This window comes from Callorhinus ursinus, unplaced genomic scaffold (genome assembly GCF_003265705.2).
Source record: "Callorhinus ursinus isolate GAN/ISIS: 27379988/994484 unplaced genomic scaffold, GSC_fseal_2.0 scaffold23, whole genome shotgun sequence".
Lineage (NCBI taxonomy): Eukaryota > Metazoa > Chordata > Mammalia > Carnivora > Otariidae > Callorhinus > Callorhinus ursinus.
In genome coordinates, this window is record NW_027397085.1 from 3,415,451 (window position 1) to 3,430,427 (window position 14,977).

Below are 14,977 nucleotides of genomic sequence, written 5' to 3' on the forward strand. Positions count from 1 at the left end.
CCTCCTGTTCTCTTCTTCTTTTTCGTTTTTCTTAACATATCTTGCATTATTTGTTTCAGAAGTACAGATCTGTGATTCAGCAGTCTTGCACAATTCACAGCGCTCACCATAGCACATACCCTCCCCAATGTCTATCACCCAGCCACCCCATCCCTCCCACCCCCCACCACTCCAGCAACCCTCAGTTTGTTTCCTGAGATTAAGAATTCCTCATATCAGTGAGGTCATATGATACATGTCTTTCTCTGATTGACTTATTTCACTCAGCATAACACCCTCCAGTTCCATCCACGTCGTTGCAAATGGCAAGATCTCATTCCTTTTGATGGCTGCATAATATTCCATTGTGTATATATACCACTCCTTCTTTATCCATTCATCTGTCGATGGACATCTTGGCTCTTGCCACAGTTTGGCTATTGTGGACATTGCTGCTATAAACATTGGGGTGAACGTACCCCTTCGGATCCCTACATTTGTATCTTTGGGGTAAATACCCAGTAGTGCAATTCCTGGGTCGTATGGTAGCTCTATTTTCAACTGTTTGAGGAACCTCCATACTGTTTTCCAGAGGGGTTGCACCAGCTTGCATTCCCACCAACAGTGTAGGAGGGTTCCCCTTTCTCCACAACCCCGCCAACATCTGTCGTTTCCTGACTTGTTAATTTTAGCCATTCTGACTGGTGTGAGGTGGTATCTCATTGAGGTTTTGATTTGGATTTCCCTGATGCCGAGCGATGTTGAGCACTTTTTCATGTGTCTGTTGGCCACCAAATGTGCTCTTTTAAGTGGCACAAGCTTCTGGGCCTAATAACCCTTCAGAGCTTCTGTTGCCAACATGACTGAAATTCAAATTAAGCCTACTCTGCTCCTAGTTGATTCAAGCAACAGTTGCTGACTGATGGAAACACTGTTAAGGCTAGACACACTAATATGTACCATGTCCCATTCCCCCAGTAATCGGATTCTAAAAAGTCTGCTCTTTAAATAATAGCAAATGTAGACAGGGAGTTCAAGACAGCCAGGGGCTCTGGTCATGGTACAGAAGTGATTCTTTTGTACAGGTATGGAAGGTATTTCATTCTATAATGTAGTCAATTTTCTTTCTTTCTTTTTTTTTTTTTTAAGAGGGAGAGCGCAAGAGGGGAGGAGCAGAGGGAGAAGGAAAGAGAATTTTTTTTTTTTAAAGATTTATTTATTTGAGAGAGAGGGAGAGTGTGAGCCCAGGGTAGGGGGATGGTGGGTGCAGAGAGAGAGAATCTCCCTGAGATCATGAACTGAGCCAAAATCAAGAGTCAGACACTTAACTGACTGAGCCACCCAGGTGCCCCTGCAGTAAATTTTCATACGCTTGAAATTATCCTTGGTCTATCTCCTAAGGGTACCCAAGGCTTATACACCAAAAAGGCCTCCACCTTCCCAGCCCAAGGCTGAAGAGGTTAAATGGCGGGCAGCCCTGTTGGTGTGGGAGAAGAGCACGTTTCCATGTGACAGTTGGTCTTCCTACACTTTTAATAGGTTGCTGAGGAACACATAGGATCAATACAAATGTGAGAGGAAAAAATATGAATGTAAGAGGAAGTGGGGGGGACTTTGGTTTTGTTTCTTTTTGAAGAAGAGCTGGAACCACAGATGTTTGATAAGAACAATCTGAGAAAAAGGAAGTAAAGGGAAGCTGTAGTAGCAGATAAGGATTTGCAGGAAATAGTACATTTTTCATCTGTGAGAAGAACTAAAATTAGCAGCTCAAGATATCAAATCTTCCTGTAGTAAGAGGATTTGGAGGGAATTTTCTCACAAGAGGCCACAATCCTAAACAGAGAATAACGATCATGAACTACCTTTGCGAGCGGATAAATCACTCTTCCAGAGGAAAACTGAGGAATGGGAAATCAATTTTCGAAGTGGGGAGTTACAGAGGTTGCATTTATGTCTTATTTCTAATGGCAACAAGAGAAAAAACGAACACCAAGTTGAATATGTTTCCTCAGAGAGCTTCAGGGTGACTGTATCCTCCTACCAGACCCACTCCTTTCATGTTCCCATGGAAAGATCAGCGATAGAATTTGGAAATGCCTATCAAGGTAATGGACGTAAGTCTTACATGGGTAACAGAGGTTTAAGAATAGAACATACTCATATACAATCCTCAACAAATATAAAAGCTGGATCTCCCTAGCCTTTTGAAAACCAAATACTCAGTCCTACTATTGTCTGATGCAGATAAGCAAGTTCTTTCTCACTGGACACATCTGTAAAGAAAACAGAACCAAAAACCCTCTTCTTAAGTTCAATGAAGAAGAAATCTGCTTTTCTGACTTCTAAGTCCTATAAGCCAGTAGCATACCAGGAAGAATAAAGATTTCATTCTGTCCACAGCAGAAATCAAACATCTGGGGATGATTTAGGGGAGCAGGGGCACCGGGGGCAGGGGTGGGATGGGGAGCCCCCGACTGAAGTGACCCAGCCTGTTCTTCCCCCACTGCGCCAGCAAGAAGAAATGCATGTCATCACCTGAGGTTCCTATCCCTCAGCCCCAACTTCACTTCTGAGTACAGAACACACATAACTTTTGCTCATCATCTTGCAAGTTTCTCCAAAAGTAATCACCCCTCTCACCTGAACTCTTGATAGGTCTCTGATAAATAATTGTTCATAGAGGAGAGATGCTCGTTTTCTCCTTCGAACAGCTTGTTGGAGGCTGCATGCTGAAGAACCTTGGCCACTGATCCCAAGTTTCTCCTTTGGTCAGGATTGATCTGACCTCCAGCAGTCATGTCAATGATATCAAAGCCATCGGGAGCTACGATTGCTGGGTTCATGTACCGGTAGTACAGGAGGTTTCCTACAATCTGGAGGGACGCAGAGGAAAAGACCGTTTTTAAGAGAAACAACTCAAGAGTTTTAGATTTTTAAAAATTGAAGTAAATATTCATTGCCGTTTCCCAAGAAAGATCATTTTCTGATTGAATCCTAAAAAGGAGTTCTGTAAAGGTAGTGAAAATAGTCACACATTACCAACATAGCTAGCCAAGTTATTTTTGGTGAAAAATAGCATAATTAGAGCATATTGTCCCCAAATGCTCTAATATAAAGATTCTCAATAATGTGTAAGATCTCTAAAGTAATTTCAGCATCATCAATAATCTTGACAGTCATTCAAAACCGAAGACCTGCAGCTTTTTATAAACAGTCATGTGGAGGGAAAAAAATCTCACAAAATGTAATGCTGATAATTTTGGCTCATGCCCCCAACAGAAGCTATGGTGAGATGACCCTTGAAAATCTACCTTTAATAGCTCATCTTCTGTGGCATCAGGAAATTTCTCATGGATCGAATTCTTCAGTACTTTGGCTATATACCTCAATCCATAACTACATGTAAAACAGATGACAAAAGAAAATAATGGGAAAAGGCTAAGTGAGAAAGAAACACAAAGCAGTTGTTGTAGTCAACTACAGTGGAGCAGTTTTCTTAAAAATTAAACATAAAATGAGATGGTAACAGAATCACAGGACCTTCACTGATGACAGTCACTGAGCACTGTTTTTAGTGTTCCCTCTTTGGAGAACAGTAATGAACTTAAAATGCAAATGCGGGCAAACTTTTAAAATCATGTTAAAACAGTATGAGGGAGAATGCCTATCTTGACTGCCAGGATTTATTTAACATCGTGTTGCAAGAACTTTGAGGGAAGAACGTTCAAGTAGCTACGTGTACAACTTACGGCAGGAGATCAAGGGAAGAAATGATAGAATTCAGGACTCTGTCAGTGACCCTTCTCAGATTCTCAATGGATGCCTCCAGTTTATTTTTCACTTCTGGGTATGTTAGAGCTTGTTCGGTGGTCACGTCATAAGGCAGCTTGCTGAAAACACAAGGGCTTTCAATTAATTGGGGGGCTTAGGAACAAGCATTTGTGTTCTTGCCAAGCTGTTTGTACAATCAAGTTTTGTACAGTGAAGTGGACTCCACCCACTGACCTCAGGCGCAAAATGTTTGCCAACTGAGGGGAGGTCCCATGTGCCTGGACAGTCCCCCTGCCACTAGTGGATGAGGGGGACTCCAGGCTCTCTCTCGGGACTCTTCTGGCAAAATAACAGGAGACTCAGGTGATACAGAACCGGCTTTCTCTCTCTCTCTCTCTCTTTTTAAGTAGGTTCCCCCAGTATGGAGCCCAACCCTGACATCAAGATCTGAGCTCAAGACCTGAGCTAAGATCAAGAGTTGGATGCTTACGCAGCCCTCCCTCTTTTTTTTTTTAATTACAAAAATACAGTATGTTCATTACAGAAAAAATTGCATATAAACAAACAAGAATACAATACCAACCCAGAGACAACCATCTTTCATATCTTGGTGCATAATTTTCTAAGTCCTACTCTATACATCTGTGTATGTGGGCCTAACACACACCTGGGTATAATAGAGTTGATACATATACACATTCCATACAGATCCCCCCCACACATGTATTTTTATAGAAAATGGTTTATTGTACTCAACTACAACTGAAAACTATACCACAAACATTTTTTCCATGCCAATAAAAATATTTCTATTCCATTTTTCCAAACAGTTACTAAGTCTACCATGTGTTATACAAATATTTATTTAACAAATTCCTCAAAGCTAAATATTTTGACTTTCCCCAACTTTTTGCTGTTACAAACAGTGCTGTGAGAACCATCCACGTAATTCTCTGTGCGTATATTAACGATTGCACAAGGCATCCTTTTGCACAAGATAAAAAGCTGAGATTGCTTAGATTTACTAACTACCACCCAGAATAAGCCTATCCTACCTGGCTTATTAATGCTTACACAGGAAACTTACTCACTTGGTAACTGTAAAAAGTATGTATCATCAGGTAAAGAGAAAGTCTGTACTATTTCTAGGTCTAGGTTTAGAAACACACACAGAGCAACCAAGGGAGAGAATAACAGAAGTTGTGGCTCTGGGGGTCAACCAGTCCTGAAACTGCCTCTGGACAGTAAATTCTGTTCTTTTAAGGAGAGTTTAAGAGGATATATATCATAACCATGTAAAAATGATCATAAAACATGACTGAAAACCAACATCTTCCGGGCTCAGGTACCTGGCTTCTCCAGTCTGTGTTTCTAGTTGGTTCACCCAAGCCTTGTACACCTCTACAGGGCTCGTGTTGATGGCCAGGGACTTGTCGTCCAGGATCTCTTTCACCACTGGAGCCAGGAGCTGGCGCAGCGTGTTCTGTCCTCGGGCACCTCTGTTGAAGCTCACAACCATCTTGATGACCGTGGGGTTCCCAGTCACTATGTCCTGTACCTGATCCACCTTTGATCTAAAAGAAGCCCAGACCAAAACAAATGGGTTGCCTGCATGGACAGAGTTTTAAACAGCCTATGTTCTCTCTGGTGGGCAAGGACTTCATGAGGCTCCACTTCCTCCCTGAGAACCAACGGCGGCATGGTTTAAAAGCAAGCAATCATTTGTAAGATGTGTGTTCGTTATGCGAGGGACTCGAGGATGTAAAAATAAGTGCTCGGCTTTAATTCCGATCTAGAAGGCAGGAAGGAACTAAAAGTGGACTGACACTAAGAAGAAGCCAGGGGGCTACCGCGCAAGTACTATGTCCCATCTAGTTACCACATTTCAAAAACAATGTTCTCGATTCAATGAACTAAATCCACTTCTTCAAATCACATTCAAATTCTCCTCAGGGAAGCTTCTGGCTACCTCACATGGTGGGAGAGAGCTGCTCTTGACTGCTGATTGCCGACTCCCAGGAGCTTCCCTGACCCGCCTCCCTTTCATCTCGGTGCAGCCTCCCACCCTCCCACGTGAGCACGTACTCCCTGTACACCCCCTTTCCCCTCAGCGTCTCAGAGTGCTGGGGTCCAGTCCTCATCTTACCCAGTTGTTCCCTTGGTTTCCTTTGCTGGCTCCGCTCCCCCCATTTTAACTGTTTGCTCTCACGTCTTTCTACATGATCTACCCTCAGACCTCGCTCAGATGTGCAACCTCAACGACCATCTCCTTGGAACTTGTCCTCTGAGCTCAGCATCTAATCCACCTCTCCTCCCTGGGAATTGGTTTTGGATTTCTGATTTTCTGCTGGACATTTTGCCCTTCACGTTCTATACTTGTAGCTCACACTCATTGTGTTAAAAATCCAAACCGTATTTATTTCCTTCTGACTCTATTTCTCTGACTCGTGCAGCTGCCCTTTATTCTGTTCATACACAGCAGCAGAGGGATCCTCGAGAAACCTAGCATGGCCATGGTGATACTCTGCTCGAAGACCTTTCAGGGCTTCCAAGGAAGCGAACGGTGCCTTAGCATGTGGGCCTGGGCTCAGTGGTTCCCGTGATCTGGCCCAACCTATCTTTCTAGCTCCATCTCCAGGCCGTGACTAGTTAAATCACATTTTGGCGAGATTGATCCTATGTTCTTTCACTGATTTTGGCCCATGCTCTTTCTGTCAACATTGTTTCTTATTTCCCTTTTCCATTTCTTCTTATAAAAAACTGTAGATATTCTTGAAGGATTTGGATCAACTACTTCCTCTTCCTAAAGTCTTTTTTTTTTTTTAAAGATTTTATTTAGTCATTTGAGACACAGAGATAGAGACAGAGAGAGAGAGCATGAGCAGGGGGAGAGGCAGAGGCAGAGGGAGAAGTAGGCTCCCCGCTGAGCCAGGAGCCCGATGCAGGGCTCGATCCCAGGACCCTGGGATCATGACCTGAGCCGAAGGCAGACACTTAACCATCTGAGTCACCCAGGCGCCCCTCTCCCTAAAGTCTTTATCGGCTGACCTAACTGGAACTTTTCTACCTTCCTCCCTTTCTTATTTATTATCTTTTGAGTAGAGTTGACACACATTACATTAGTTTCAGGTGTACAGCTTAGTGATTTGACAAGTTTATACACGATGCTATGTTCCCCACAAGTATAGCTGTGTCCGTCCCATTACACTGTTAAATTGCTATTACAATATCATCTGTAACTGGAACTTCTCTCTCCATCCCTCTGATCTGTTATACTGTGTGTGTCATTCATTAGTACTTATTTCTTCCAGCGCACACATTCCTATTTCTCATGTATCCTATTTCTCAGGCTGGCTTACAGATACCCTGAGGGCAGAGGTTCCTAGCTAATATGCTTCTGAGATCCATAGGAACCCGTATAGCTCAAGTTATAAAAAGCCAGGAAGGCAGCTGACATCCATCTTGTTGGCTAAGGGCATTTTTTCCTGTATTCTTTTGGCCCCTTTAATACAGGCATCTGCACATTCTTTTTTACATTAACTGAATCAGAAAATAAGTCAGCAAAAGTCAGTTTAAGTTTCAGTAAGAGAAGTAAAAGATGACTTTTTGGCAGAGACTATTATCCCCATCTGTTTATAGGTTTATTACTCACAGAATTTTAATTAAGTTAAATTTTTTCCACTGACTTTCAAAAAAGCTTTTGCTTTTCAAGTTGCTGTTTACTTGCAAAATCAAAAATAATTTAGCTCTAAAAAAGCTATCACTGGTGGGAGAAAGCTGTAACAGGAAATACCTACAGTGATGTAGAAATTTCTTAAGTGAATTGATATACGTGAATATATATGAGTAACTTATAAGAATAATTTAAATGCTATTTTAGTAAATCAGAGATAGCTGCCACTAAAATGATCTATTCATTGATATTTTTACATATCTATTTATATACATACTTTATTTCTTCCTCCAGAGCAGTCTTAAAAAGCTTGAGGAGTAGATATTCTTCTCGTTGATTGGAAGCGTAATTATATAGTGTGAAAATAACAGTATCCATAAATTTAGTTGACTTGTTCTGTGGCATCTGGAAAATCAGCTTAGCCAGGTATAAAGGATTGGTCTAAAAGAAAAGAGGGAAGAAGGAAAAAGTCCCCCACAAAACTGTATGTTAATATATTATTAAAACAGAGAGGAGCGCCCTATTCCCTTTAATACGTATAAAGCATATAGTGGAGTATCTGACACATAATAAGACTTTAAAAGGTGTCAGCTAAAATTAATTACTATAGGAAGTTATACTATAAAGCTACGATAGGATTTAAGTTTTATATGCTATATATTTAATGAAATATAATTACATTATGTACATTATACACTGTTAAACATTTCAAGCTACATATTAATATTTAATGTAGAGACACAGAAGAGAGAGGGGTTGGCCAATAGAATCCGGTATCTGAAGAGACTGGCAATAATGAACCAAGAGACCAGCTACATAGATTATTCTAGAAGGACTGATAAATGAACGGAAGGAAATACGTCCCATATTCTGAGGCTAGAAAGAAAAAGAAGAGGATACATTTGCATGTAGAGACGGTGGGATGGCCAGGATGTTTTATAAGGAGAGAGAAGGTAGGGGTGAGGTGGGGAGGCTGAAGGGAGGGGTGAAGGTCAGGAGAGCTGATGGATGAAATGGCAGAAGAAAGCGACAGAAAAAAAAAAAAGACAACTTAAAACTCAAGAATTTAAAAAAAAAATTGACGTGGATTCCTGAGGGCTCTTCTGAGGGTGGGGTTTCTGAGCTACACCAGCAGCCTTCACGTAGTATGGGTTTTCTCCAGGAGCTACACCAACCAGATGTGGTGAGAGGAGAACAACTACTATTTAGGTTATAGAGGAAAATATTTACATAGAGAAATTAAATGTCTCTACTCTTCGTCTTCCTGCTGATGAGAAGAGAAAATTTTCCATACATGGAAACTGGTCTTCATTTAATACACTCAAGCAGTTTGGCTTTAAAGTTTTTAAGGAAAACCCAAATTCTAGTTTACCTTACTACTTAGGTTTACTTGCAAGCTCATCATGAGTGAAACTTTATGAAGCAGTAGCTGAGCACAACGTTTCCTTTACGGTTCTGCCGTGATTCTTCTCCCACACTAAGCATATGGGATTAGGAGAAAGGAAACTCACTCTAAAGCTAAAAAGCCTACACTCCTCACACTTCCCAGACGACCTGAACACTTTCCATGGAGGTTGAGACTGAAGAGGCCAACGCCAAGCAAAACCTTTACGAGCTGACCTGTGCTTTGGCTCAGACTTCTGGCCAACGCATCATTCAAAGGCCAAAGGAATCTAGACCGTTTGCTTTTCGGTAGTTTCCTCAATGATCTCAGGCTAATGTCTCCGAGAAAAGGTAAAGAAAATTACATGAGTTCAAGAGACGCTGCACTTGGTACAACTGGATGGTGGAGCTCTGGGACTAGCAGTTTTGGGTTGCTTGGAGAATAAAGTGGTGGAATTATTCTCAAGATGGTCCTGCGTTTTTTATCCTTTCCATTCATGGGTTTCCACTTATAGAACGAGGTAAAAAATACAAGTCTTAGGCCAATGACCAGAGTTTCACTTTTCTTAGGACACAAATTCTATCAAAATCTACCACGAGAAACTAAATCCTAAAGAAGCCTCATACATTTGGGAGGTTCATCGAGGTCAAAACAAATAAACGCCTAAAATTAAATTTCCAACTGGTGGATAACTACTAGCCTAATTTAGGAAGACAAAAACCCTTCCCTACCCAGTGGGAGCCCCTTGTCTTTCTGGAAGGTTTGCTGGGATTAATTAAGCAATGGATTCTATGAACAATAATATTGTTTTAACACTTTCCTTCTATGCTGCCACATCGTGGCCATCTGTGGTACTACACCTGCTCGCCGGTCTTAACTCCAGACAGAGAATTCTCATCTGTCCTAAAATCAACGTAACTTCTTCCATGTGGCAAACCACACCTCACCTCATTCATGGTTTGGGTAACGTGTTCTCTGTATACCTAATGTCAGCGTGGTCCCCAAGGAAAGATTCAGGGACCCTCAGGCCTTGAGGGAGTCCCTACCAACAGCAGCAGCAGCACCCCCTACACAAAGGGACACCTGACTCCAGGAAGAACTGCCGAGCCACCTTTCCAGGGAAAGTTGTCCTGCCAAAGGGAGGCTTTCTTTATCACTAAACAAAGTGATAAACTTCGCTTTGCTTACTTACTCAGTGCTTACTCACTTTCCTTCGGGACTAAGTGGATGTGCTGGCAGGACAGTTAAGGTGAATCAGTGATTAACCAAAACAGTAACTGGTCCACCACAGTCCAACCATAAGCAGTTCAACTTATTCTCACCTGCACCCTGGAAGCAGTGGAAAATGACCGTTCATTGACATCGTAGTAATGCCATGAAAATAAGGAAATCAAAAAGATGCCCTACTGCCCTAATCCAAACTCTCTGGTTCTATTCCCAAAAGAAGGGCAGGCTGGTTCAGGTAGAGGTCCATTTTGCACATACTTTAATTTTTTCATGGCTGACAGCATCTGCTTATTTTATGACTAGGTTTATACTATCTCTGCACACAACTGTAATATAACAGTCTCAGAAGCAAGGGCTCCGAAGTCAAACTGCCTGGGCTCCAATACCCTTGGCTTTACCATTTACCGGCTGCATCTTAGTTTCCTCATCTGCAGTATGGGAATAACAATAAGTGTTGTGTTCTGAGGGTTGTGGTAAGAATTAAAAGATATGATGTACGTAAAGCATCCTGAATAGCACTTGGTACTTAGTAGTAGCTCACACATGTCAGCGACTACAACTTTACATCGGGAAAAGATCCATTATAAACCACCAACAAGGAATATAGTATTGATCCAAAGCTTTTACTGAAAGCAATTGTTCTCACCTGTAAAAGATAAAACAGCTGCTGATATGTTTCTAGTGTTTTTCTTCTCTCCTTACTCAAACTTTTAATTCCCTGGTTGTCAGCGTTATTCAGTATTTGCATTTCTCCACCCTTTTTCTTATTTAGCTTCGTTCTGTGCGAAATTACATCCTGGAAAAAATTTATGAAATGATTACTTTTTATTCTGCTGTTTTTTACCTCCTCCCTTCACACACACCTCAAAACACATGTGTTGGAAAGATTAATTTTCCACATTTCCCTTAGGAAGAAACAAAATTTCTGAATTCGGCTTTTGTAATATTTGTTCTCTAAAGCTGTACTTAGCTGTTCTTAAGATGAAATGTAGGCACCAATACATTTCAATAGGGAAAGAATGGCCTTTTCAACAAATGATTCTGGGATAACTGGATATCCACATTTACAAGAAAGAAGTCAGGCTTCCCACTTCATACCATAAACAAAAATTAACTCAAAAGAGATCAAAGAACTAAAGGTAGGAGCTAAAACTATAAAACTTTTGAAAGAAAACCTAGACATAAATCTTTGTCCCTTTGGATTATTAGGCAATGGTTTCTTACATATGACATCAAAAGTACTAGTGACAAAAGAAAAAATAAATTGGACTTCATAAAAAGTAAAACCTTTGGGTTTTAAAGGACACTACTAATGAAATAAAAAGACAACCCACAGAAGGGGAGAAAATGTTTACATTGAATGAGGGATATAAAGAACTCTTGCATTTCAAAAATAAAGGCAACCCAGTCAAACACGGGCAAAAGATTTGAATAGACATCTTCCCAATTCATACCTTGCTGGTGGGAATGTAAAATGGTATACCCACTTAGAAAACATTTTGGCAGTTCTTCAAAAGTTAAACACAGAGTTACCACATGACCCAGCAGTTCCACTCTTAGGTACATACCCGAGAATGGAAGACCAATGTCCACACAAAAATGTGTACATGAATGCTCACAGCAGAATTATTCATAATACCCCAAAAGAGGAAACAACTCATATGTTCATTAACTGATGAATGGATAGACAAAATATAGTATATCTGTAAATGGAATGTTATTTGTCAATAAAGAGGAATGAAGTACTGATTCAGGCTAAAACCTGGGCAAACCTTAAAAACACAATACTAAGGGAAAAAAGCCAGTCACAACAGATCACATACTGTGTGATTCCATTCATATGAAATATCCGTAACAGGCAAATCTGGCCAGAAAATAGATTAATAATTGCTCTGCTGTAGGGGAGAAGAGGTAGTAAGTGTTAATGAGTATGGGTGTTCTTTGTTTTTTTTGAAGTGAAATGTTATTCACATAATGATAAAACTCACATACCATCTAATTTGAGAACATTTTCTCTGGGGTTTCTTTTTGGGGTGAATGTTCTAGAATTATGGATGTTATGGTCCTACAATTTTGTGAATATACTAAACATCACTAAAGTGTACACTTTTAAAGAATGAATTAGATCTTTTCAAACTATAAAAGCACTTGCAAAAAATATGCAATGTAGAAATTAGAGATGGACGTGAAAGGAATCCCCTAAATATTTAACAAAATTTATTTTTCTCAATCTTGCTCCTTTAACCATTTACAACAGAATCTTGGAAAAGGTGTGGCTGCAAACCTTGTCAAGTAGTCATTTCAGGCTACTGTGTCCCCTTCAAGTGTGTAAAGGGTCATGAACAAGAGCAGGACTCTTAGGTAAGGGTCTACCAAATATTTTTACAGGGACCCACCCCACAAAATACATCTTACATCTTTTGCTGGTAAACACACATGCACATGCACACACACACGCCATATGAAATACTTATCCATACTACTGCGATACACTTTGGTATCTTCAATTTGCTTTTATTCTCAACTTTTATTCTCCTCAACTTTTAAAGATTGCTGATGTGACTCGCTTAATTGCTTTCATGAACCACCAATGGCACAGGACTCAAATGAAAGCCAGTGCTCTAGAATGCCTGCCTCCTCTGCCATGTAACAATGGGTCACCGTCCCACAGAGTAGGTGGCAATAAAGCTGTTTTTCCTAAATCTTCTTCCATCTGCTTCCCTGAGCTCTTAGCCCAGCCTCCATGTGAGGAGTTGATTTGCAGCCAGCATCAGGATGTTCGACCACGGTTCCTGAGGAGGGGCACTCCAGGAATTTCAGATAATACAATGCTTTATTGCGCATGCATCCCTGGATCACTGGTCATCTGGCATCCCTGGCCCCTGTCCATCAGATGCCTGTAGGGACCCCAGTCATTCGGACAACCAAAAACGTGCCTGCCACCATTTCCAGTTGCCCCTGGGGATGAGAACTACGGTCAGCTTTTGCATACAGGTTCTAAATCTGCTTACGTCCTAGCATCCCGTTCTCCCATAGCTAGGGTCAATCCATGGGTAGAAAAAAAAAACACCCCTTGGAGTTGTGCTCTCAGAAAGTTCCATGTGGTTATACCCACTGTCTTGTGGGTCTATGATTTTATTCTTTGCCATTCTCAGCTTAGGGAGGGGCCACCTGGACTTTATCCCTTATATCTGGCCTCCTAACTGCTAGTATGCAGAAAGAGGGGGGTTTGATTTGCATTTCCATGAACTTTTTTAAAAAGGCAACATTTTCACCCTTGTTTCATAAGCATATGAAAAATTTCAGGATGAAGAAAGGAAGTGTACTAAGCACCAGCTGGAGGTTAAGGGGTAAGTCTGGGCAGGTAGCTGCTTGACGTCCTTATTGACAAGAAGTCCTAAAATATCACTAGATTAAGTCTGGTTTACAACTCCATATATCCCAGCTTTCTTCTCTTCATCATTCAAATCTCTCAAATACGTGAAGTAAATAGATTTTCTTGGTTTTAAATATGTGGCAGACATAAAATCTTGGTATTTAACTCCCCTTCCAATTATTTTCAATGGAGGTGGCTCTGGAAACTGAAGACTTTTCGTTTGTTTTATTCTTGGACTTCATCCGTATGTTAGGTTTTTGACATACACAGAAGAGGAGAGAGAAGAGAGGGTGGGAGTGGCAAGCAAGCTCCGGAGCAGAACTAAATTCCTTTGCATTAGAAGAGAGACATTTGGTGAGGGCAGGACAGGGAGAGTAATCCAGGACGGGAAGCCGAGCGTCAGATGCTGAGCCCTGGAGGGGAAAGGGTGGGGGCAGATGGAACACAGTGTCTGCGGCAGATCCACTGCAGAGTGGTGCAGAGCATGGCAGAAAGCCCATCTCCCTGCTTCCCTGAAATTATGCCTTGCTCAAGACTTCTCTTGTGTCAACAGAAGTTTTCTTTGGGAAGCTCAAAGAAGGATCCAAAGGCCAACCAGGGAGGGGTTCCAAACGCATATGCTTTTCACTAATAGAAATTTCATGTCCTTTATTCTTACCAATAAGTCTTGAACATGGGAAGCACAGTGGTTTGAAGGAGCAACAGTATTTAACTTGTTCATGATATTCCCTCATTTTGATGTTGCCCTGATGGCCACCATTTTGTCCCTTCCCCTGATCACAGGATACCTGCGTGCAGGTCATAGGCTGTGGTACGAAAAAGTTTGTAGGAGGTGTAGAGTAGTACAAAGGGTCTGGGCTTTGGAGACATGAAAGTAGGGGTACCTGCACAGCGCTGTTAGCTTTGCCACCTTGCACAGGTTAACCTCTCTAAGCCTCTTTCCTAAATCTATAAAATGGGCTTAATGATAGCAGCCTCAGTTGCTGTGAAGGTTAAAAACAACATATGTGAAGCACTCAGCACATTTTCCAGTGAAAACAAGGCTCAGAGAGGTTCAGAAACATGCCCAAGGAAACTTGCTTATATCCACAGTGAAGCTGTAAAATTAGTCTTCCCCTGGGTTTTCAGTAGCCCTGGCCTCAACGTCTGCACCCGTTACACACCACATTCATCAATGAGTATTTCAGAGGTTCAAGGTTCCTTTTACTTTCCTTTTTTTCTTTTTCAAAAAGATTTATTTGCTTATTTTAGAGAGCACGTGCACTCGTGTGAGTGCAGACAGGGGTGGCAGGAGAGGGAGAGACAGAATCTCAAGCGGCGCACCCCCCCCCCCAGCATGGAGTCGGATGCAGGGCTCGATCCTACGACCCTGAGATCATGACCTAAGCTGAAATCAAGAGTTGGATACTTAACCAACTGAGCCACCCAGGTGCCCCAAGATTACTTTTACTTTCTATTCAGATTTTCTTTCAAGCTTGTTTGAATTTATACCTTTCTTCCTCCATTCCCTAAGAAACTTCTACTTCAGTTGCTTTGTCTCCATCTCTAAGCCATTTTTTTTTTTTTT

The 14,977-nt window shown here is 41.4% G+C and overlaps 1 protein-coding gene across 6 annotated transcripts in view; it reads right to left on the reverse strand.

The window, feature by feature from the left end:
- Positions 1 to 14,977, reverse strand: part of IQGAP2 (IQ motif containing GTPase activating protein 2) — a 286,558-nt gene that overhangs the window by 26,841 nt on the left and 244,740 nt on the right. For all 6 annotated transcript variants that reach the window (XM_025892589.2, XM_073905308.1, XM_025892591.2 and 3 more), the window contains 6 exons: positions 10,681 to 10,830; positions 7,701 to 7,864; positions 5,100 to 5,324; positions 3,729 to 3,869; positions 3,291 to 3,375; positions 2,620 to 2,852 (listed from right to left, as the gene is read on the reverse strand). In XM_025892589.2, coding sequence (XP_025748374.2) covers positions 2,620 to 2,852; positions 3,291 to 3,375; positions 3,729 to 3,869; positions 5,100 to 5,324; positions 7,701 to 7,864; positions 10,681 to 10,830 — 998 coding nt within the window. The remainder of the gene's footprint in view (positions 1 to 2,619; positions 2,853 to 3,290; positions 3,376 to 3,728; positions 3,870 to 5,099; positions 5,325 to 7,700; positions 7,865 to 10,680; positions 10,831 to 14,977) is intronic.